Source organism: Panicum virgatum, chromosome 3K (genome assembly GCF_016808335.1).
Source record: "Panicum virgatum strain AP13 chromosome 3K, P.virgatum_v5, whole genome shotgun sequence".
NCBI lineage: Eukaryota > Viridiplantae > Streptophyta > Magnoliopsida > Poales > Poaceae > Panicum > Panicum virgatum.
The window spans coordinates 564,118-587,965 of NC_053138.1; the positions used below are offsets into that span (position 1 = coordinate 564,118).

A 23,848-nucleotide genomic window follows, 5' to 3' on the forward strand; every position below is an offset into this window, starting at 1 on the left:
ACGACCAATATATTTTTAATTGAAAATATATATGAAGCCCATCTATGCCGATAGATGCTAATGGTAAGTTTCGGTGATTAATGACAACCGTATGCGACTAATGTGTGTTTTGAAGAAAAATCAATGATTGATTTAGTCACATAAAAAAATAAAAAGAGACCCCTAAATTCGAAACAATCATGCGTGCCAAGGACTCATTTTCAAATATTAAGAATCTTTCTAGTCTCAAGTATTACAAGGAGATGAAGGACACTTGATTTAGTTACAACTTTATAGTTTTTAGTTCTTGATCGTACTATTAAGAGGGGTTCTTGAGTTAGTAGCTTGACCGAATTTGAATTGGCGTTAGAAATCTTGCACACTCGCTCAAATACAGCTCAAGACAGTCAAAAGAAGTCAATACAACACTTGGAAGAAGAAACGATCGAAGAAAAAATCAAATCCAAGTCAATTCAGCTGCAAAACAAGAAAAACAGCAGCACCGGTTTAACTGATGCTTGAGCATCAGTGCATCCGACGCTTAGCGGAAGAACCGATGCCCCTGTCAGCTCAATTCTTTTTTATGCAAATTGGAATCAAGTTCAACTCTCTTGATCACCGGTTGAACCGATGGTTCAAAGTTAAGCATCGGTATTATTGCCAGACTATTGCCCAGAGAGCATGTTTGGATTGATCAAGACACGCCTTCAGCACCGGTTTAACCGACGTATCCAAGGAAGGCATCGGTGCATTGGGCATACTATTGCCCAGAGACGTTGTTTTGGTGGAACCAAAACACCATTCAGCACCGGTTTAACCGATGCCCCATCGGAGCATGCACCGGTGTAATGACACAGGCCTGTGCACAGTGTCAGAACTTCCAACGGCTACTATTTGGACGCAGAGAGACCGGTTTAACCGATGCTACCTCAACGCCACCCATCGGTTCTTCCGATGGTCCCGATTTTTCTGCAGTGGGTTTGTAACAGCTATGGGGGCTTCTCTACTCTATATAAGGTCACCCCCTGGCTCATTTATGATGCCTTTGACGCATTGAATACCTGAGGCCACCCAAGAGAAGAAGAGAGAGTGCTTTGAGCCATGAGATGAAGATATAGAGCTAGAAATTGTTCCAAACTTGAAGAAATCTTCCTTTGCAAGTGTAGCAAGTGTGCTTGAGCTTAGGGCCAACTGAGTGTAGGTCAAGTGAAGGCTTAGGAGCTTGTTACTCTTGGTGTTTGACGGCACCTAGACGGTCTTGGTGATCGGAAGGTTTTTGGTGAGCTCTTGGAGTTTGTGAGAGTCCCAAGAAGAGAAGCTTGTACACGGTGTGAAGCTTGCCGTTCCGAAGATGGAGAAGGAGCATTCTTAGTGATCACTTGCTCCTTGGTGGAGTAAGAGAGCAATACCCTTGTGTGGGTGCTCCAACGTGGATTAGGGGGGAGCATCAACTCCTCGATACCACGGAAAAAATCCGGTTGTCTCGTGTCTCTTGCATTTACTTTCAAGCAATTAAGTTTTTTTGTTTGTGACCTTGCTTTTAATTGTTTGTTACTTGACTAGGACAATCGCATGATAGTGTGACTTTTTGCTTAAGGCTTGATCTTGCTAGTGTATCTCTTCTTAGGCAAAAATGAGCATGTTAGTGTGTTTATCCACATAAGGACCCTTTGCTAGTGTGCTCTAGTTGATAGGTTTCAAATTTATAAATTGGGCAATACTAGTTTAGACTAAGGACTAGCTAGAAATTTGAAAAAGTCACAATTCAACCCCCTTCTTGGGCCTCAATCCTTTCAATATAACATAACTATTCCGAAGTACAGTAAGTTAATTAAATGTTTTGAAATCATTTCTCATGTTAAATGCATGGCTGCCGCACTAATATAATCCAGTCTTCCATTTTCAATCATGCATGTAACTGTTTACATATTGACAGTAAAAGTTACAAGGTGAAGTTAGTTAAAGATCAGACTGCGCGCAGGTGCATTTTACTCGTAACACAAGCAACAAACAACCTAAGTATGTAGTAGGATTGCGCTGTCAGCTCCACAGCTGCATATATGTGATAATGCAAAGGAACAGCGAGTGAGATGTGACGTGGTCGATCGTGGACCCAAGCAAAGACGACGACTCTCTTGCCTATCTACTACGCTGCACGTCTCCATCGATTCTCATGGCAAACAAACAAACAAAAAAGAAGGAAGGACCTAGCTAGCCTGCTCTGTTCTTCCTCACAAACACGATCCAATCATCCATGGAATTGCAACCTCAGGTACGGTGCAGAGCGATTCTTAGCGAGACTGACGACACTGACACGTGCGGCACCAAATGTTTTCAGCATACCTGCAGGCCACTGTACATCATACTGAAGCAACCCCACCGCCACCAGCATGCGCATGCTCCGAGACAATAATAACCCCACCGCCGCCGTCGATGCATCCTCGGCGGCGCTGCTGCTCGTCACGCCAGCGTCCGCGGCGGCGGCGGGCGGTGTCCTGCAGCCTCCGCCCGCTGGCGGGAGCGACGCTAGCTTCGACGCCGACATGGTCATCATCCTCGCCGCGATGCTCTGTGTCCTCGTCTGCGCCATCGGCCTCGACTCCCTCATCCGCTGCGTCCGGCTCCACTGCGGCCGCACCCGCACGCCCACCGTGGCCGCCGCACGGCACGCCGCTGCCACCATGGCTGCGGCTGCGGATGCCATTGCCGGGCCGAAGAAGAGGGAGCAGATCATGAGGAGGATACCGGTGGTGGTCTATGAGGCCAGAGCCGGCGTCTCGGCCACTGAATGTGCCATCTGTCTCGGCGAGTTCGAAGACGGCGAGAAGGTGCGCGTGCTCCCGCGGTGCTATACCATGGCTTCCATGTCCAGTGCATCGACATGTGGCTGGCCATGAACCCTTCTTGCCCGACATGCCGGAACTCGCTCCTCGAGGATGGTGGCGCCAACCGCGTTGAAGGGAAGAAGGGACATACTCCCTCCGTCCTTAAAATGCAAGGCATTTTTGCTTTGTTTTAAATAGTCTAAATTTTACTAAATTTATAGGGAATAATATTAACATCTAACACATAATCAAATATATAAATTTAAAAAAATATTTCATAATAAATCTAATTATTTTTATTTGACACTCAAAATATTATTAATCATTTTTATAAGTTTGGTCAACTTAGAATAGTTTAATTTACGACAAACCAAAATACCTTACATTTTAGGATGCAACGTAGTAGTTTAGTGACCCACGAGCAGATTATTTTTTATTTGTTTTGTAATTTCTTTTACAGTAGGGGGCTGCGGTGCGAAACACATGACCTTTTTTTTCCTTATATACGTTTTGCTCTTTCTTTAGAGTTTTTTTTTGCTATTTTGTGGTTAGCTATTTTTTTCTTACTTGTAATATAAATAAACTACGATTAACATTTAAGAGGGATAGGCTAGTTACAATAATATGCCGCCATCACATCTTTGTCATTTTAATTTGTTATTATTGTCTCGTTCCATGCATGTTTTCGTACTCTCCATTGACACTGGACCGAATATATATTTATGATTTTGTTTTATTTCACATCTATACTATAAAGATGGAGGAATGTGGAGGAATTGTATATATGATGGATCGAGCAGGAAATAAAGTACCCCCAACTGCTTCCATAAATATTTTTCTTGGATGCTTTGGGTAAGAAGGCAACCTCTCTTTCTTTCAGCATACTATAATATAAAGCAGCGCGAGTGATCGTTGGAATATGTAGCATTGTTTACTTGTATATGCATGCAGTTCCATATGGATAAGTACGTACAGCAGCTAATTAAAGACATGCACTAGCCTTCAGTGCTGTGTGCCGACCACACCAGCCTTTAGTGCTTTGACTTTGAGGGACTGTTTTTTTTTTTGAAGGACTGGCTTTTAATTTCCTTACTTACTTATGCACTACAAGGAATGGTGCTTTACATGATGTTTTTTTTTGACCTTCTCAGAAATCGTCATAGAAATATACTACCTGTGACGTTTCATTGTAGTGGTGATACATCTGTGACGGCAATGTTAGTTTTCGTCATTTTTGAACGTCATAGAATGGTGTAGCAACTCATTTGTAAATCTGTGACGGTGAACTTACTTTAGTCACAGATAAAGTGTCCAACATGGCGCTGACATGGATGTCCACATCAATCCTATGTGGACAGATATAATATTAAAAAATAGATTGGTGGGACCCACCAATCGGTCTGGTTGTTGAGTGTACATAGGAAACGTGGACCCACATGTCAGTGTACTATTAAAATGTACAAAATGCATCACCAAGGAGTTGAACCTGGGACCTCTTGGGAGAGAAAGTTGTGCTCACCACTAGATTACTTCGACACTCTTGAATATAACTTATCATTTTTTCTTTTATACGAACTCCATTGAATTGAGATTAAAGAGGTTGTTTCAACCCCCCCCATTATTCCGAGCGCAGGGCTTGCCGCGCCCACCAGCTGCTCCCCACCCCGCCGCCGCGCACCACTCGCCCTCCCGCCGCCGCCCACCTGCTCGCCCTCCAGCCGCCCACGGCTGCTCCCTCCCCGCCGCCCATCGCCACCGCGTCGCCGCGCGCCCTCGCCGTTGCCCGTCGTCTACACCCCATCAGGCTTTGCCAGCCTCTGTGGTCCCTCGTCCTCGCGTCCGGCGCCCGCCTCCGGCCTCCCACCACTGCACGCGCACTGCACATGCCTTACCGGCCGGCGAGCAGCAAGCAAGCGACCAAGCGTGTTGGTAATGATACTAACTCGAAATTGTTTAGGGTTTGTGATTCTGTTTGTTATCTACATTTCACCTTGATTTGTGTGATTTAATATGTCAATGCGGTGCCTTTTGATCCATTTTCTTGTTTTAATTCGCCGCAGCTATAATTTTTTTCTTAATATGTTTAATTTATTCATTTTAATAACAGAAGTTAACATGTTGTTTTGCCTTAAAATGCTCAATGGGATTGAATCTTTTAGTTTATTTAAAAAATAATCTTTAACATTGAACCAACAGAAATTGGTTGAGCCCTCTGAATAAGATGTTCACAATGTAGCCATGTATGAGCTAACTGTGCTGCGGCGGCAGTGGTGTAGGCCTCGACGAGTGATCACTGAGGGAGGCTGATTGCGCGACTCCGTGAAGGCTTCCCCTGCACGGTATCCATTGGCGCCCACCTGTGATCTCGTCTGGCAAGCAGCTATTCCCTCACCCCACCTGACTTGGATTGGTATGATTTTTGATTCGTGATTTAATTCAGTTCTGTAGTTTGATAGTCCATATAGTGGTTCTAAAGCAGCTGAGATATATGCTCTGCAATTTTTGTTGTAGATGGATAGAAGTTGGGTGCATGGAGTGCTATTTACGCCTAAGTATATTGGTGGTGTGCAATCTTTCATGAGCTTCATCAGAGAGAGGTTTAATGATGCTGAACAAATTCTGTGCCCATGTACTGCGTGTTTAAACCATAAATATTTGCACCAAAATGATGTGCAGAGGCACCTACTGCTTAATGGCATGTCTAGTACATATACAAGGTGGATAAATCATGGAGAGGGCAGCGATGTTCTTGTTTTGGAGGAACCAGTACAAGAGGACAGAAATGTTAATTCATTGGAGGAACCAGTACATGATGATGGATTGGATGGGATGCTAAGGGACCTTGTCGGCTCTGAACATGTAAATGATGATGGACATGGAGATGGAAACTCATCGAATGATGCTGCATCACGTTTCAAACAGCTGATTGAAGAGGCTCAGCGTGAGCTGTATCCTGGTTGCACCAATTTTTCAAGGCTCACATTTGTGATCAAGCTGCTCCATGTGAAGTCATACTGTAGGATCACTAACTCAGCATTTTCCATGTTTTTGAAGATATTGTCAGAAGCTTTCCCAGAATTCAACACGGTTCCAAAATCATATGATGAATCAAAGAAAATGCTTCGTGAGTTAGGGCTTGGTTATACATCAATTCATGTGTGCCCAAACAATTGTGTGCTATTTAGAAAGACATATGCAGGTTTGGACAATTGTCCAGTTTGTAAAGCATCAAGATGGAAAGATCCTGAGAAGAAGAAGATTCCTGCAAAGGTATTACGGCATTTTCCATTGATTCCTAGGCTACAAAGGTTGTTTGTTTCCAAGAAATCATCTGAGGAAGTACAGTGGCATAAGTTGAAGAGGAAACACAATGAGAAGGAAATGACCCATCCCGCTGATGGAAAGGCATGGGAAGATTTTGACAAGTGCTGGCCTGATTTTGCTGAAGATGCACGGAACCTAAGACTTGGACTTGCCACAGATGGTTTCAATCCTTTCAGCAACATGAGTTCATCTTACAGCATGTGGCCTGTTTTTGTGATTCCATATAACTTACCACCTTGGTTGTGCATGCAAGAATCTAATTTCATGATGGCTTTGCTGATTCCCGGACCTCATTCACCAGGGAAGGCCTTTGATGTTTTCTTGCAGCCTCTTGTAGAAGATTTACTTGATCTATGGTCTGGTGTGGATACCCATGATGCTATAACCAGAAAAGACTTTAAGCTTCGTGCCGCAGTGTTGTGGTGCATTCATGACTATCCAGCATTGAGTACTCTATCAGGGCGTACCACAAGTGGTTACTTTGCTTGTATCCACTGTGACAAAAATCCTCTATCCTATGCCATAAGGGGCAAGATATGCTACATTGGGCACTGTCGTTTCCTTCCTAGTGGTCATCGTTTGCACAAGGCCAGTGATTTTAACTCTCTCCATGATACCAGTGCAAAGCCGGGTACTTTCACTACAGAAGAGCTTCTACAAGAATTAGAAAAGGTTAAAGATGTTAGAGTTGGACAGAAAAGGAAGCGTTCTGCGAATCGTGTGCCAATTTGGGGTAGAAGGATTTCTTTGTGGGACTTACCATATTGGCCATCTGTGAAGCTTAGACACAATCTTGATGTCATGCACATTGAAAAAAATGTGTGTGATAGCCTGCTTGGTACTATTCTTGACATAAAGGGGAAGTCAAAAGACACAGTTAATGCAAGGTTAGATCTGGCAGATCTGAACATTAGGCCAGAGTTGCAATTACATCATAGTGGAGATTCATATGACATGCCTAAAGCTCGATATACATTGTCTAAGTCAAAGAAAACTGAATTTCTTAATTTCTTGAAGGATGCCAAGTTTCCAGACGGGTATGCTTCTAATATACAAAGATGCTTAATTGCTGATGCAATCAAGTGGCAAGGCCTGAAAACTCATGATTGTCACATTCTGCTGCAAAGGATTATGGCTGCTGGGCTGAGAGGTTTGTTGGACGATGATATCTATCAAACAATTGCTGAGTTTGGTAAATTTTTCAGAGAATTGTGCAGCCAAAGACTGAACAAAGATTTGTTGGCTCGAATGAAGACAGAAATACCAATCATATTGTGCAAGCTTGAGAAAATCTTTCCCCCTGCATTTTTTGATGTTATGGTTCACCTTGCTGTCCATTTGCCTGACGAGGCCATCCTTCGTGGACCTGTGCAATTTGGTTGGATGTACCCAATTGAACGCCGCTTGTATACTCTAAAGAAATCTGTTAGGAACAAGGCACGTCCAGAAGGCTCAATTGCAGAGGCATATGTGGCAGATGAAGCCCTCACATTTTGCTCTAGATATATGGAAGATGTGGAAACAAGGTTTAATCGACTCCCAAGAAATGTTGGATTTTCAGATCAGTCGGCTTATACTGTTGATGTTTTTGGGCACGGTGTTAATCTCATTGGTGCTTATGATTATTACTACTCTAATGAAATTGATCAGCTGGTTTGGTATGTTCTCAATAACTGTGATCAGGTCGACAAATACATAAAGTATGTACTGAAATACCTATATGTGTATATTACATGCACTTGTTTCTTTCAGATTAGTCACTTGCTCAATTTTTTTGAGTTACAGAATGTTTCAAGATGAATTAACAGCATCAGGGGTGGTTGCTGCAGATCTTGATAGAAGGACTAAGAATGATTTTGCCAATTGGTTCAGGAATCATGTTAGTCTCTGAATGGTATCCTATTATTTCTGTCATGTTTTAGTTAATTATAATTCGGCACTGAGACATTCCCTTTGCAGATGTGGAGGAAGAATGCAACAGAGCTGGTAGATGATGATTTATTTGCCTTAGCTTGTGGCCCTGACATTAGAGTGAGACAATTCTCCACTTGTGTTGTAAATGGTGTTCGTTTTAACACCAACGAGCGTGACAAAAACAAGAAGACACAAAACTCCGGGTTGACCTGTATAGGTGGATATAAGAATGAAAATATTAATTATTATGGTACACTTAAAGAGATTATTGAGTTACATTACACTATCAAGGATGATGGTACAAAGCGATCAGTTGTTGTTTTTAGATGTGACTGGTACAAATTGGATGGTAAACATACCGCCTTAAAGGATGATGGTTTCTACAAGAGTATCAATATTAGCAACTTGTGGTACAAGAATGATTGTTTTATTCTGGCAACTCAAGCGACACAGGTTTTGTATTTGCCGGATAATAAGTACGGACAAAATTGGCGGATTGTGCAAACATTTAAGCATCGTCATTTGTACAATGTGTCTGAAATAGATGGTGTCGTGTCCACTGCTGCACCCTATCAAGAGCAGACATGTGTTGTTGACACTGGCAGGAGACCAGAGGTATCTGACATTTTATCTGACTTGCCTTTAAGCCGAGATGATGAGGATGCCATTGTTGTTCATGGTGCTGAGGTTGCTCTTCTTAATAAGTAGAATCAATTAAATGTAAATAGTGAAGCTGAAGAGTGTGATGAAGAAGTGGATGAGACATTGATGGAGTACAGCAGTGAAGAAGAAGTTGCACCTGCTGAGGTAGATAGCGACGATGAGTAGTTTCTATACTAGTGAACTGACTATATGTCATGTAATATTATGCACCGTAATATTTTCCCAGTTCATTTGAAGTACTAGTGAACCATGTAATGTTATGTACTGGTACCTGAACATGCTCTGTGCTGATTGAAATAGCAGCTTGGTGAGGAAAGTGGCATATATGGCCTTTGAACCTGAACTTGATCTGTAATTGGCCTATATGGCATTTCAACTTGGCTGTGTCAATGCTATTACAGATTTGGTCTTCTTTTTTTAATCTTAACTTGTGATTCCTACCCATTGTGCTACTTCAATAAACCATGAGCACCTCCAGTTTCAATAAACCAGAAATGGAAGGCACCAATGCAAATATAATATTTCTAACATGAAGATTACATAATTTAACACTACCTGGATTATAATTTATATTCACTTGGCTGCCACACCACTCACTAATTTATATTCACAAGGGGGAACAAACAGATATCAAGGAAATCCCAAGCATCGTACAATAAAGGAAGAAAAAGGCAGCACAGGACAGGGACCTGCTAACTTTTGCATGAAAATTTTCATCGACATTACAGTAAAATTCACAAACTCGAATCTCACGAGCAGTACATCACGAGCAATCAAACACACAAGCAGCTGGCAAATGATGATAGAATATCGTGGATGGGAACAAACACACGAGCAGTACATTGTTGATAGAATACAGTAGAAGTAGCAAGCTAGTTAAGTACATTATTGATATTACATAAAGCCTTACACACTTGAAACTCTTAGACCCTCTAACATGCACTAAAAAAGCCTTGCAACGAATTCACAACCAAACTTCATGACAAAGTTCCTGTTAACCATGGTAGGTAGTCCTAGCATCGTCGAGGTCGTCGAGGTCGCCCGGTGGTGTAATCTCTACTGGTGTGATACTTGTTCCCAGGGTGTCATCATGCGAACCTTCTCGTGGTGAATCTCCAAGTGATTCAATGAAGAGACCTACAAGAGGATCCGTATGAGGTAGTGCAGTTTTTGGGTTGTCTTGGTGCTCAAGTATGTATGTAGTTAGGAGCGATGCATAGACTAGTTGTAGCATACCTATTTGCCGCTGACCTCTATCTGCACCTCCTTGTGTAGAAGTACCTGCATCCTGGCCACCATCGGATTGCTCGTACAGTGTGTATCGGATTAGATTGTTGGACCACTCTGCAGTAACAGTCCGAATTGTTAGAGGGAACATGGTAACATTAACGGAGCAAGGTTCTGTTGTAAATGCAGTTACCGTCCGCCTGGTGCTGGTTTGTCTGTTGATTACCCGGTGGAAGAGCCCTTACTTTAATCCAAAGTGGCCACATGTGCAGGACCAAATCACCGGCTACCCTTTGTCTGCGGATGCCTATACTTGCAAGCCTAGGTATAGCTAATCTCGGCGCATATGTGTTCGCGGAGATTGAAAGATCATGTCTATTCAACCGGACATCGCTAACCTGACAAATGTTCGCGAAGATTCTAGATATTATTATCACAGGCCGCACACAAAGATGTGGTGGCAATCCATATATGGTAAGACTGAGTGGTTCGTTATTGCCAAGTGATGTTGGGGGTATGGCTGGTGTGGGCACCATGGGTATGCTGGGATCGAAGGGTACTGTAGTGGAACCATATTGGGGTGTCCATGGGAAGATCGCAAGGTATTGATCCGCAATTATGATGGACTTTAAAGCCATGATGCGAGTGGCTGCGGCATGCGATGGGGCTAGCACCAGGTAATCAAACATATGTCGTGAGATACTTTCTATCGGAACCAAGATCTGAGACTTCTGCTGTATTGCTACCTGTATCGTTGCACGATTGATCTCAAAGGGTACATCTGGAGGGAACACAGTGTATGCTGATACAGGGAGCTTGACAAGTACTAAGAGGCCTAAAAAACCTGGATTGTAGAAGTTGACCTCATGGGCGTCAAAGATGGTGAGGTGGTCATGGTGGAAATGCGACATCAGTTGTTCGCCGGGAGCGGTCACAGGACGAACTGGGATAGCCGGCAAGGCAGAGCGTCGGGGCTGGCGGGGACCACCGGTGGGGCGGATCCAATGGCATGGACGGGCTGCTCCTCCTCCTTCAGACCACACGCAGCAGGGGCTGACGGCGCGCGGCAGGAGTGGGTGCCCCGCGCAGCAGGGGCGCGCAGGGCAGGGGCGCACGGGTGGGGCGGCCGCCGGGCGGGGCGCAGGCACGCGGTGGGGAGGGGATAAGGTTGCGGTGTGGTCGTGTGGAGGGGATAAGGTTGGGGTCGGGAGTGTGCTGCCCAGTTTTGTAGATTTTGACCAATATTTGCCAAGCTGGGCACCTAAAGTTCCCATTGTGCCCTCGCCCTATCCTATCTTTCTCTGTCCATCGCCGCTCTTGGCCCCGCCGCCGGCCGCAGCGAGCACACCGCTGGAGCAGCTGCCGCAGAAGCCGCGCCTGCTCGCTGGGCATCGGCGCATCGCAGTAGCGCCGCCCGCTCTTCGGGGAGCCGCAGGAGCTGCACCTCCCGCCCGCCGCAAGTACGCAGCCCCTGCCCGTCTCCTGCTGCCGGAGCGCCACGCCATTGATGCCATCCCGATGCATTGTTAAATACTTAAACACGAAATTGTTAAATACTTAAACACGAAATGAAAATAGGAGCACTTGATAGTTAATTAAAAATACTATCCACCAACTCTTAGATAATTAAAATAGGAGTACTAGAACAGATCTTTGGTTCAGTAGCACATGTTGGAGCCATCAAGAACTGTTTTGGCTGCATTAAAGAAAAGGGCAGTTTTGTTCCTTCCATTGGATAAACACTGGGAGCTGGGACTTGAAATTTAAACGGCTTGAGCGGGGACTTGAAATTTCGCGGCGCGCAGCCTACTTCACTCCATGATTTCGAATTACCATTTTCCCCAGACCGAGTGAAACAGTAGTACCTCCCGAAAACCAAACCAATGAGGACGTTTTCGTAACATTGCACTTGCACCTCCCAGTCGGCGCATTCATTAGGCATCGCCACCGCCCAACAGCCAGTGTCGTATATTCATTGCGTGGCGACACCGCCCAGCCAGCTCGCCGCCGCAGCTCCGCTCGCATCCACTACGCCCCAATCCCCCCATGCCGTATTCACCGGCGCGCCCCAAATCCCCCAATCCTGCCGTCGACCATGCCGCCACGGAACAAGGGCAGGAAAGCAGCAAAGAGGCCACGCTCGGAGCCCAGCATTGATGGTGCGCTGTCTCTCCTGTTTCCTATTTTCCGCCTCATGCTATTGCTTATATACTATTTGCTCGCCGAGATTAGTGCCTTTGAACCCAGATTAGCTGCATGCGCTTAGGAGCTTGCTGTGAACAAGGCACTTAGGAGCTTGCTGTGAACCCGGATTGTCTTCACCCCTTGTTTGTTGTTTTTGTAGCTTTGTTGTGAATTAGGAGTACGCTGTTGGAGTTTGCTTAATGTAGATTACATAGAGCCTTCCACATTAATTTGTTTTTCCAAAAAAAAGGAAATGTAATATGGTACATCTCCACTCTGTGCTGCTGTGACCTAGATGTTAAATATGTTATGTGCTTCCTGAATTGTCTTTTTGTTTCTTTGTCAATGCAGTTGATAAGATGTGTGACTATGAAAAAAAAGGATGAACGTTTGTCTTAGCAACAATGAACTGATGCGAAAGCTAGGTCTGCCTGTACACAATAATCCTTTTGGGAACACTAGGATTTCACCAGAGGAACAGGGCATAGGAGACTCTGGGTCTAAGTCTAATGGTGAGGATGAGCCTAACAATGATGACCATCCAAGTAATGATAACCTAGCACTTGAGAAGGATGACGGCTTGCAGGAGATGGACACTGCAATTTCTAGTAATTCAGCAGATAAGGTGCTATTTATTCCATATTGGCATGTATAAATATGTGTTGTGCTTGTTACTTGCATCTAATATTTTTATCTATTTTTGTGAATATTTGACTGGTTATTTGTAGAACAAGAAGGTTACCAAGAGAGGAGGTCAGAAGACGAAGCCTCACAATCAAGCTGGTAGACGCACAAGGTCAAATGCAAAGAAGGTTACTAAAACTGAAATCTCTAACCAATATACGGAGGAAGGTTAACCCTGACTTTCATGAATCAAATTTCACTCCATTCCATTTGCATTACTAACTATATCTTGCATTGTAGCTGATGCAGAGCAGCAAAATGATCGCCAGGATGGCCCCACTGAAAATGGCATCGACCTTGCAGGTGTGTTTTTGTGATCCTTGCACCATGCAAACCTTCCCATACCCAACATAAGACATTAATGTACTGTAAAATATCCTTTGCAGATGATATATTTGATGAGGATGATCGGATTAGGGGACCTAATATTGGGAAAAAACTTGATCAGATGACTCGCTCGAGGAAAGGTAGACTTCCTTTGGTTATTGAACCAGGGAAGTCAAGGCCAAGCTCAGTGACGATTGCTGCCAAGTTCGCAACTGAATGCAATATTACAGTCAGAGGCCATATGCCTATATTTCCACACTGGAAGGAATACAAGAAAAAAAGTTTGAGACCAATCATCTGGGGTTACATAGAAAGAGTCTGTGTAAGTGTTCAAACTTGCCTCTTTACACCGTTTATTTTCAACCAATATATTGTTTATTCAATATCGAGTACTAATAACGTTGTTAACTGCAGTCCAAGTTTGAGACAGATAAATATTCAATCCATGTGCAAAAAGCATGTGTGGCTATGCTGAAGAGAGCTGTTCGCCAGCAGCGCTATAAGCTGAAAAAGAAGTATTTTGATGCTTTCCCACTTCATCTGGTGCCCAAGAAATCTCCTGTGTCCTCGATGAGTGATGGCCAATGGGATACACTTGTCGAATGCTGGAAAAATGAGAACAAAATGGTAAGTTCATGCCATTTTGTTATGGAATATGATGTGTCCATAAATTTTTTATATTCAATTAAAACTACTCTTAGATGCAACATCCAAATAAAATAAAATAGAATATACATATATATATGATGTGTCCAACAAGCTTGTACATCTACTGGCTGGCTCTCCTAGAGTCCTAGTCACATACTCACATTCATCCAGCCACACCTTTTCATAACATCTTGGCCTCAATGCTGCAGTACTCTTAGTCCTAAACATATTTCTTAATAAGAACTTAATTTATTGGATAAGCAAACTGCCACTGTACTTGCTGCACATTATTGTAGAATTCTGCCAGCACATCTTTATAGTTATGCATGCTCATTAGGGAAATATCTTGGCTTGTACTCTAGCTTTTTTTCATCTTTGTCTGATTGTACAGAATTGAATGGTTATATAATCTGATGTTTTGATCTCATATGTCCCTAACATTACAACTTTGTTGGTGTAGCTGACTTGTGAGATAAACAAAAACAACAGAACCAAAGTGCAGTTTCACCAGACAACTGGTTCTCGCAGCTATGAAATGCAACTTATACATTTGGTAAGTATAAGTAACTAGCACTGGGCTTAGACTGCTTGATTGGTTTGTTTTACAAATTGGTTCTCGAGGCTTATGCAGCAGACTTGATTTCTTCTAAACAAACTGCTTAAAATTTTTGCAGCAGTTGCATACCATGTCAATTAGTTTAATTTACTAATTATCTAAGTTACAAATAAAAGGATTCCACATCAGTTTTCTGTCGTTGTTTCAATTCATTTGCAGGCAAACAAGTATCAAAATGAACCACCGGATGCACTGGATATATTTAAAGAGTTACACTACAGCAAAAAGAAAGGATTCACTCCTACAGTTCAATCTGCTATTGTAAGTAAAGTCAAAATTAGTGCACAATCAAATGATACATTAGGTCCGTATATGTCATGATCATTTATCTATCTATCCCATCTACTTGTAGGTTGAAATTGAGGACAAGATAAATGCTCCTGTAAATGAGGGTGAGGAACCAAAGGATGTGGCTAATGCTGTCTCTGAGGTTCTTGGTCAGAAGACTAAGAAGAATAGATTTTTGGTAAATGTGGGGATGAAAAGCTCATGTGCTAGGGAGGACAATGCTGAAAGTCAGTGTGAGCTAGAAGCTGAACTGGTGCGGGAGAAACAGGCAAACAATGATCTTAGGGAGATTGTGAAGACTCAGCAACTACAGATAGATGAGATGATGAAGAAGTTCCAGGAAGTAGAAGCTGTAAGGGCAACCCATGACGAAGAGGTGAAGAAAAAACAAGCTGAGACAGATGCACTGATTAAGGGGTTCATTTCCATGCTTCCAGGATGTCTACCAACAAGGTAAAGTTGTGTTTGGTTGATGGAGGTGATTAGATCACTCATCTTTCATAGAGTTGTTGTTTCTAGAAGGTGCTAATTTTGTAATTGCCAGTTAATTTAATGCATTGGATTTTTATATCTGTATATGGATGCCATTTAGCACAAACAAATGTGTTTTCACATGAAAATGTTATGTGCCTAAGAATATTTGATGCATCTGTTGTTGAGAATGGAGCCACTTAGCAAATTTTACTAATATAATTTTATCAAATGGGACTTACAGCTAAACAGGTGTAGTGTAATTTCTGATTTTCTATACTTTTAATTTGATTGGTAGGTTTATATTTGTAGAACCACACATTTTTTTTCTTTATGAGGAGCTCAGTGGAGTAAGGATATACCCAGATTTTGAACTACTAAACCAACTTACAGCTATCAAATAGTTTGTCACAAATTGACTGCTGAATGATCTGTTCTCACAATTGTCTGTTGAAACTCCCAAAGTTAGATAGTTTCAGACATGGTTATTCTTGCAACACTAATTGTTGGAATCTGGTCTACAAAATATTTTACTACTAGATGGACCAAAAAAGCGTTACTTTCATACCCAGCTAAAAGTATGTTTCCTTTGTTTTAATCTCCTTTTTTCACATTCAGGTAAATATACGCATTCTAACTTGATATATCAATGTTTCTGCAGGTAGAGTCTGTCTCCTGCTACTGCAGCGTAGATGGGGGGGGTCTTAAAACCATTTTGAGTTCTAGGAAGTTTGTCCCGGTGCGAAGCTGTGCATGCAACCTGATATCATACCATGTATTGAGGGTCGACGCATTTTGGCAAGTGGTGCTTTTGGGTTACTTGACTGAACCTTTGGCAATGTCAGCCTGTGTGGGTTCCTTGGCTGAACCTTTTGGGTCGCAGCAAGGCTGTTGGTTTGTGGACTGGTCTGTCATGTGAACTTGTGCAATGTCGCCTATGTGGTGCCTGAACCTTTGGCAAGTGGTGCTGCAGCTACGTGTCTTTGAATGCTTTTGTTTGAACTTATGCCATATCTGTAGCGATCTTTAAATGTTAATGATATGTGACTTGTAATGGCAATGTGACCTCTCCATATGTTTCTATGTGAGCTCTCCATATGTGATGATCAGCGACTATCTGTGATGATCCATTTAAATTTGAATTTGAATATTTCAGGCAAAAATTAAATTATGTTGTTTCATTGTATCTGTGGTGATCAGCTGTGACAATTAGTGACTATCTGTGACGTTTTATATGTGCTGTCAATTTAAATTTGAATTTAAATTTTTTGGCAAAACAATTAAATTTAAATTTAAATATTTGTGGCAAAAAATTAAATTTGAATAATGGGCCAATTCTAAAGTGCACTTGGGCTAGCCCAATCGCATTTGCCTAATTAGAAAAAAATATATATAAACATGGGCCTAGTGTCAGTGGGCCTCCTCTATAGCATGAAAAACAAATGGGTCTGCACCATAATGGGCTGGTGTGTGCCAGTGCTACCTTGCCACGTCAGATCCATCATTACCAAATGACGTGGCAATTGCTGACGTGTAACAACTTCCATGACGTTTCAATTCGTCACAATATGATTTGGCTATTGATGTTGACCGTGCATTCCATGACGATCACAAGTCTCAATCTATGACGGTTAAATTAGGTCCAGCAAATGTATGACGTGAGATACATGACGGATTTCTGGATCGTCGTAGCAAGTAACCCGTGACGTATTTCTGACTCTTTATGACCAAAATGATCGTCATGTAAAGCACCATTCCTTGTAGTGATGGTAAGGTGTGTTCAAATGTAAAATACATTTTATTTTACTATGCTTATTGGAACGGCCCACTCCGTGAGATAGGAGCCCCAGAAGGCAACCTTTCCGGGCCGAGTCGTGATGCTGCGGGAACGGCCCACATATTGCGCCCGGCCCGTCTCTCTCACTCTGCTTCTTTTGTTTACCTGGCCCGGCCCAGGGTGCCCCCCACCCCACGCAGCCCGCATTTTTTTCTTTCTAATCCTTCTCGTAAAGGATTTTCACAAATAGACCCATAAAAAATGAATTGTGTTTTTGGACCCAAGGGGTCGGCGTCATAGCTCGTGGCGCAGAGGTAACACGTCTCGGCGCCGTGAGTCATGGCGCCGAGATATTTGCCACTGAGCTGATGTGGTGTCGACGTGGCTGCTACCTCAACGCCATAACCGGTGCCGCCGAGCTCGGCGCCAGCTGCTGCGGCGCCGAGGTGCTCGAGGCTTGCGTTGCACCACCGTCACGCTAGCAGCTGCCCAACGCAAGCACTGTGCCACGTGAGGCCACATGCATTTCTCTGTCTTTCTGTCTTTTGGCCCTACGCCTAGAGGTGATAAGACACATATCCATATACTAGTTTGACATACGGTCCCTTGTACTATGTTTGCTCACTTATTCTTGTATTAGTCTTATTTTCCTTCTACCGCATATGTTTTTGATTAACTTGGCTTTTGAGATACTAGCATCTAATCAATTGTAAGGGCATTCTTAACCTTCCTACAGTTTTCATAGCATTAAATATACCTCTACATAATTAGGGGTATAAAAGTCTTTTCTATAAATACATAATCTGTCCTAAAAATTTCAGAACACTTTACATCCATCTGACAAGCTTGCTGTACAATAGTTTTCTACAATACTGATAAGCATCGAGGCTTGTACTGTCATCGGTGCCAGTATTTTTCAACTCAGCATCGGCAGCTACAGTGGCAAAATCGAGGCTTTTCTCTCTCCTATCGGAGCATCGCTTTTCACTCATGCTGTGAACCGATAAGCATTGGGATTTGGGATGCTAAAGCTCGGGTGAACCGATATCACAAACTAGTCAGGTTCAGTATATATATTAATTCATAATATAAATGTGAGAAAGTGTTAGGTTCAGCATATATATTAATTCATAATATAAATGTAAGAAAGTGTTGGACATCTGCTAGTGCGCCGGGCGGCCCCTCGAGGCATGTAGAGCTGAACTTTCAGGTTACTGCCACGTCGAAATATCTCGGCGGCGCCACGAGCCATGGGGCCGACCTTTGGATTCAAAGATGCAATTCGTTTTGACATAAGTCTATTTGTGAAAATATTTTAGGAGAAGGGTTAGAAAGCAAAAAAAAAAAAAAAAGCGGCCCCACGCAGCATCGAGGAGGCTACGCCGGCGGCGGAGCAACTGCTGCTGCCGCTGGGGGCACCTGCGCCCCCATGGCCGGAAGCCGCCGCCGCGTTGGAAGCAGGACTGGTTGGAAGAGCAGGGTCGCAGCCACAGGGCGACCAACTCCCGCCGCCGCCAGGCGCCACCCTCAACACCAGTTCTGAACTATCCCCCCCTCCCCCCCCCCTCCTACGCATCAATTAATCTCTACTCTTGCTTTAGTTAATTATTAGTACGACTGAAATGCCGAGTATTTTCGTCGACTCGTAGGGACTTTTACCATATTTCTAATGAATTAGTGCTGGTGATATTTTCACGTCTCGACCAACTGATACTGCCAGTGATATTTAGGGTACTTTGGCCGATTGCTACTGGCCTCCTTTAATTTTGGGTCTCCACCCCTGTCTATATGGCATGTCTGTGTTTGAGAATATTCTAATTCAGTGCACGCAATTCATCAACATTCTAACATGTTCACTCCAAATAACTTTTTTATTTCTCTGACCAGACAGATAGGTCAAGAATTCCTTGATTACTTGGTAGATGCCCGTTGCTATCCTGCGTATAGTTTTGGTCATGCCACTGCCTTGAACTTTGCTCAATTAGTTTGGTGAGTATAGTCTTGGTCACGCCGCTGCGTTGAACTTTGCTCAGATAGTTTGGTGATGAAGTGAAACGTAATCTCAAATTTATTTTTTTATGGATACTTTTGTGGTGACCCTGATTATTGGAATTTGGAAAGGAATGAGCCATAAAAAAAATCAAAGTTGTACAGATAAACAGGGGAAGGGATTATCTGTTAATCCTTTTAGTGCTATAGAAATGTATATTCAGCACATGATGTCATTCATTTTACTGAGTGGATGAGTTGGATCCACAGTAAAATATAAAAGAGCTCTCATTTTGTCACTGCAGAGTCTTATGTTAATTTGGTCTTCCTCATGGTCATGGGGCTGCCATGGTCTGTTTAGCGACCAAGTGGATTATAGGAAAGCAAGTAGTCACATGAAAGTTGTCTATATAAGAAGGGGAGTATTATATCATTGAGCTTTTTTATCTCAATTGATATTTATGTTGAGAATCTCTTACTCTACAAAGCAACCCCTCTGCCATGATTGAAAATATATAATTGTACATGCATGCTGTTGGCACACCAAAAAGATTGTAATTATTCTATTGTGGAAAAAAAATGAAGCTGTAGGTGGTTCTGATGTAACCTGTTCTGATTGAAGTTTACCATGTCCAAATAGACTATCTTGGCTTTTGTTCAGTTAAAGGCTACTGCATTTCCTACGGTGTACTAACTCATAGGGTATAATTCTATTATGTTTCAGTTCTTTATTCTGATCGATTATTCTTGAATTTCTGCAGATCTCCTGGATAGCCTGCTTCACGAAATCATTGTTCTCATTAACTCATTCCATGACTTCCTTGCTTTTATTGGCACCTGCCGCTCTTGGCGCACTGCAGTCTCTTCCTTCCCCTCCGTGTATACCTTCAGTTTCCCGCCTCTCCATTTTGAACCAGATGGTCCATATTTTCGTCCACATAGCATAGGTATCAAGCCCCTCCTTTTATCTAATTGCAAATGGAAGCTCAGTGATTCTAGCAAGGAAAACTTATCCCTTCGCTGTGCATTGCCTCAAAGTACTCCAAATACAGTGTACTATTTAGGCTGCTCATATGGGTATCTTATCTTCACCTATGAGGACTGCCTCCTTGTTGATGCCTACACCGGTGCCAAGGTGAAGGCCCCAAAACTCCCATGCAACAATGAACTTGGATGGTCTTCTGGCATAGGCGTCCTTACGGCTCCATTCAGCTCACCCAACTCGCGCCTCCTCCTTTTCTCGAGGGCTTCCATGTTTGAGTGGCAGGTTGGAACAAACTCCCGGTCAGTTCATCCTCTTGCTCTTGATCATGAATGCATCCATCAGATTGTGTTCTTCAAAGGTCATATCCTTGTCATAGATACTCTTAGGAGACTTAACACTGTGCAATTAACACCTCGGTTCAGCATGCAAGAAGTTGCAATTATGTGGAGGTCCTTGCGGACCCTGCCTCTTAACCCATGGTTGGTGGCCTGTGGTGACATGCTTCTCATGGTTGACTTCACGTTTCGCTCACTTACCTCTGACGAGCTTAAAACTATTCTAGAACCTTTGAGGAGGTTGAGTTTTCTAGAATCTTTGAGGTCTTTCGGCTTGACTTCTCAGTGAAACCAGCTAAGTGGGTGAAGATGGCAAAGTTGGAAAATCTAGCTCTGTTTGTTAGCCTTGATAAGGGGAATCCTACATTTTGTTGCATGAACCCTGAAAGATGGGGAGGAAAGAGTAACTGCATTTATGTTGCCAGGCTATTTGAGGATCCTGATGAAACTTGGACAGCCGTGGAGCTTGGTGAGTCAGTGCCGAAGCACAACATAATTCACAGCATGGTGTATGGTTTTTCATTGCCGCCGGACTACAGTCAAATAGGTAGCCTTTGGCTGTTTCCCAGTTTAGTTTATGGTCGTAGCCAGTAATCTTGCTGCAGGCTTGCGAGGGTTTTGGCTAGCCCCGCAAAGGCCCTGGCGATTGCTGTTATCTTAATTTTCGTTAGCAAGGTCGCTGTAACTAGAAGGTTTATTTCCTGAAGTAAATTTGGTATGCATGCCTGGTAACTCGGTGAAGAACTGAACATCAGAGTTGCATTGTCGTTTGCCGGCCATTTGATGACTGGCACCAGTGCTGTATGCTTGTATTGCTAAACACAGTGGGTGGTTTTTTTACCATTTACAGTTGATAATCTGCGTGGAGATTGGACCATAGTACTAAGGTTGGTTATCAATACTAGTCAGAAGTTTTTGTCTACAGCATTGCGGGTTTTTTTTTTGCAATTTAATTTGCTGCAATAATATAATAGACGAGACGATCGATAGGACATAATAATTTATTAATAACGAGTTCAATTCCGGTGGAAGCTGGAAATTATTACGTAATTAGCATCCGCAGCAAATTGATCAGGCGGCGGCGGAAAGCAGCGCCGCGAAACGATCTGCCAGGCTCCGGACGGTGGTCGGAGACACCGCGGGGTCGCCGCCGAGGTACCACTTCTGGATCATCCTGGCCACGTTCTCGTTCTCAACCTTCATCTTGGCCTCGTCCTTGCCCTCCGTCGCGAACGATATCTCCGCAGCCCCAGCTGCTGAAGTGGCCGGGAAGTGGAAGGTGATGACGTAGCCAGGCTTGAAGTACTTGGCCTGGAAGAAGTCGGTGATCTTCTCGACCGCCGCCTCCTCCTCCTCGTCGTACTTGTCGGCGGCAACGAGGCGGTCGCGCACGGAGCTCTCGAGCTGCACGCCGTACTGCGAGCCCTTGATCTCCTTGATGACGACGACCCGGAACAGCTTCTCCACGGGAGCCGCGACGAGGGCCTGGAAGAAGGCGTCGTCTCCGAGCAGCTCGTCGGCCGACTTGCCCTTCCAGCCGTGCAGGTGGTCGAGCAGGACGTCGCTGTTGTGGAGGTAGATGCCGATGGCGTTGTACTTGATCTGCAGGAAGTGGATCTCGATGTCCGTGATGCCGTTAGCTACGAGGGACAGAGCAGGGTTGCCGGCGGTGAATGTGATCTCCGCCGGGAACGGGATGCCTTCCACGGTGACCGTCTCTGTCTCCGAGCCCACTGCGATGCAACGACGACGTTTATTACCAGGCAGGCAACAGATCAATTATATATATACACGATGAAATAATAATGGAGAATGGTGAAAGGAAGAAGAAAATTATTATTATATTATTAACTTACTTTTGCTTTGTGGTGACTTTGACAGGGATGGGAGAAACTGATGATGGATGGCGGAGATAGAAAGGGTTGGAGCCTGCCGGTGGTTGTTCAATTGCCAATGCAATGCTCGCAGGAAAGAAGATAGCGGGCTAGCTAGGCAGCAACAAAAAGAGTGTGATCTGAGCATGTATATATGCATGTCTGGGTGGATTGGCAATTATATTGCAAGCTCTGATTGATGGATGGAGTGATCGAGTTAGGTAGGAGGAGAGGCAGGGAAGGAAGCCAGGCGGGTGGCTGCAAGCGACGCGACCTAATTCGATGGATGATGCTACCTACAACCGACGGCATGCAGTGTAGCTAGTGGTAGGTGTAGGCTGTGGTGTGGCTAACAACAGCAAGCTGTTCAACGTCCACCTTTTCTTTTGGGTTCCCCATAAAAAAAAACTAAAAGTCAAGCTAAAATTGTGTCATCACAGCCTTTATATAGCGAATTTCAGTTTCAGAAACTGAAATCCAATTAAGTACAACTGAATAAGCAATTAGGACCAGCTCTGTCAATCTCATATTTCAGTTCTCCTAAGATCAGATGCTGATAAATACATAACATCAGTATGTGATCCCAGAACGCTTTAGAATTCAGTTAACCAGTCAAAGCTAACTTTCTCAAGTTACCGATTCCGCTAATACATATGTTTTACAGGAAGCAGAGCGTCTTTCTATTAGACACTATCACACACATAAGAGTCCAGCCCCCTCCCCTTACAAATACACGCAATTTCTCATTCACAGACGCCAGGTACAGTTTTCTATTTGTTGGCACTTGTACCCCTATACCACTGACCACAAACATGACTACACACCAGTCATTCCCGTCTACCATCTCCTTTATTGGTACTGAAACAAGAGATGGCAATTATTACTAAACAAAGTTATAAAACACGTGTCTACAGCCTAAGCTGAATTTACAGGAGGATCTCACTTTGCGTGTGAGACATAAGATCGTTATGGTTATGCACATGTCACTTGTGTCGATATAAGCTGGATCATGTCTCAGTTTCCTCTCATAGTCTTCATCCTCCTCACATCTCAATATGATGAGAATGACTCTGAACATCTCCTTTGTTGTCCAGGGGCATGTATTGAGCCATGATGGCACAGATCTCTGAGTCCATATACCTCTGTAGTCATAGGCAATGCAAAAGCAGAATCAGATCCTAGAGTCAACAAAAGATATCAACAGATGAAATCCGCTCATGTCTTACCCGGATCCTGTACTTGTACACTGCATATCCTGCAACTCCTGCCGCCACTACACCAAATAAGATAACCCACAAGAAGCTCCAGCCTGTTTCTGTTGCTCCATTTTTACCTGGGTATAGCAGATGTGGAATCAGTATCACTTTGTCAAGTTCATGTCTAGATTCAGCATTTGGTGCTACTTTGAGCTTCCAAACTATCAGTAATCGAAGTAAATATCTAAAATTATGATTCATATGTCTCAAATAGGTGAATTAGCCAGCAACTTCTGCTAACTTATGGCCTAAGTCTCACTTGTGAACTAATTCAACATAAATGCGAGCCAGTAATAAAATGAAAGTGTAGGTGTACGAGGGCTGCGTACTTATGCATGTGTTGGTACCCTGTAACAGGGATACCCACTCTTACTGCGGCAGGGCAGGACCCGCGTAGTTATCCGTAACTGCGCGCAGATGACGGAGTAGCCAGGCCCCACGGGTCAGGCTCTTTCCTCACCAGGCCAATGGCCCCGGACCCG

The 23,848-nt window shown here is 43.6% G+C and overlaps 2 protein-coding genes, 1 long non-coding RNA gene and 1 pseudogene across 7 annotated transcripts; 2 read left to right on the forward strand and 2 right to left on the reverse strand.

Annotated features, from left to right (window-relative positions):
• Positions 1–230: 230 nt before the first annotated feature.
• LOC120696544 lies at positions 231–21,115 on the forward strand (annotated as a pseudogene).
• On the forward strand, positions 4,684–15,999 carry LOC120696541. Of its 5 annotated transcripts, none has more exons than XM_039979492.1 (12): positions 4,684–4,729; positions 5,073–5,214; positions 5,316–5,401; positions 5,481–5,521; positions 12,913–12,968; positions 13,041–13,103; positions 13,187–13,449; positions 13,542–13,754; positions 14,236–14,328; positions 14,551–14,652; positions 14,744–15,132; positions 15,812–15,999. In XM_039979492.1, exons 4-12 carry the CDS (start codon positions 5,502–5,504, stop codon positions 15,813–15,815), a joined length of 1,203 nt encoding a protein of 400 aa, XP_039835426.1. In that variant the 5' UTR covers positions 4,684–4,729; positions 5,073–5,214; positions 5,316–5,401; positions 5,481–5,501; the 3' UTR covers positions 15,816–15,999. The 5 variants fall into 5 exon arrangements, with proteins under 5 accessions (XP_039835426.1, XP_039835427.1, XP_039835424.1 ...); XM_039979493.1 differs by having other exon boundaries at positions 13,050–13,103; XM_039979490.1 differs by having other exon boundaries at positions 5,316–5,521.
• Positions 21,116–21,219: 104 nt separating the features above from the next.
• On the reverse strand, positions 21,220–22,310 carry LOC120696543 (probable chalcone--flavonone isomerase 3). Its single transcript, XM_039979496.1, has 2 exons — positions 22,093–22,310; positions 21,220–21,969 (listed from the first exon to the last, which is right to left on the reverse strand). Exons 1-2 carry the CDS (start codon positions 22,268–22,270, stop codon positions 21,308–21,310), a joined length of 840 nt encoding a protein of 279 aa, XP_039835430.1. The 5' UTR covers positions 22,271–22,310; the 3' UTR covers positions 21,220–21,307.
• A 510-nt stretch (positions 22,311–22,820) lies between these two features.
• Positions 22,821–23,707, reverse strand: LOC120696546. The gene is made up of 4 exons (XR_005684216.1): positions 23,696–23,707; positions 23,337–23,443; positions 23,054–23,252; positions 22,821–22,968 (listed from the first exon to the last, which is right to left on the reverse strand). It is a non-coding gene; the product is annotated as an uncharacterized LOC120696546 (long non-coding RNA).
• Positions 23,708–23,848: the final 141 nt, after the last annotated feature.

Excerpts from the sequence above, each read along its gene's own strand:
- LOC120696541 (XM_039979490.1), top strand. The coding sequence starts at position 5,316 with ATGGATAGAAGTTGGGTGCATGGAGTGCTATTTACGCCTAAGTATATT. Across the intron at positions 13,755-14,235 it reads GGAAAAATGAGAACAAAATG|CTGACTTGTGAGATAAACAA; the intron begins GTAAGTTCATGC and ends TTGTTGGTGTAG. Across the intron at positions 14,653-14,743 it reads CTACAGTTCAATCTGCTATT|GTTGAAATTGAGGACAAGAT; the intron begins GTAAGTAAAGTC and ends ATCTACTTGTAG.
- LOC120696543 (XM_039979496.1), bottom strand. The coding sequence starts at position 22,270 with ATGCATATATACATGCTCAGATCACACTCTTTTTGTTGCTGCCTAGCT. Across the intron at positions 21,970-22,092 it reads AAAGTCACCACAAAGCAAAA|TGGGCTCGGAGACAGAGACG; the intron begins GTAAGTTAATAA and ends GTTGCATCGCAG.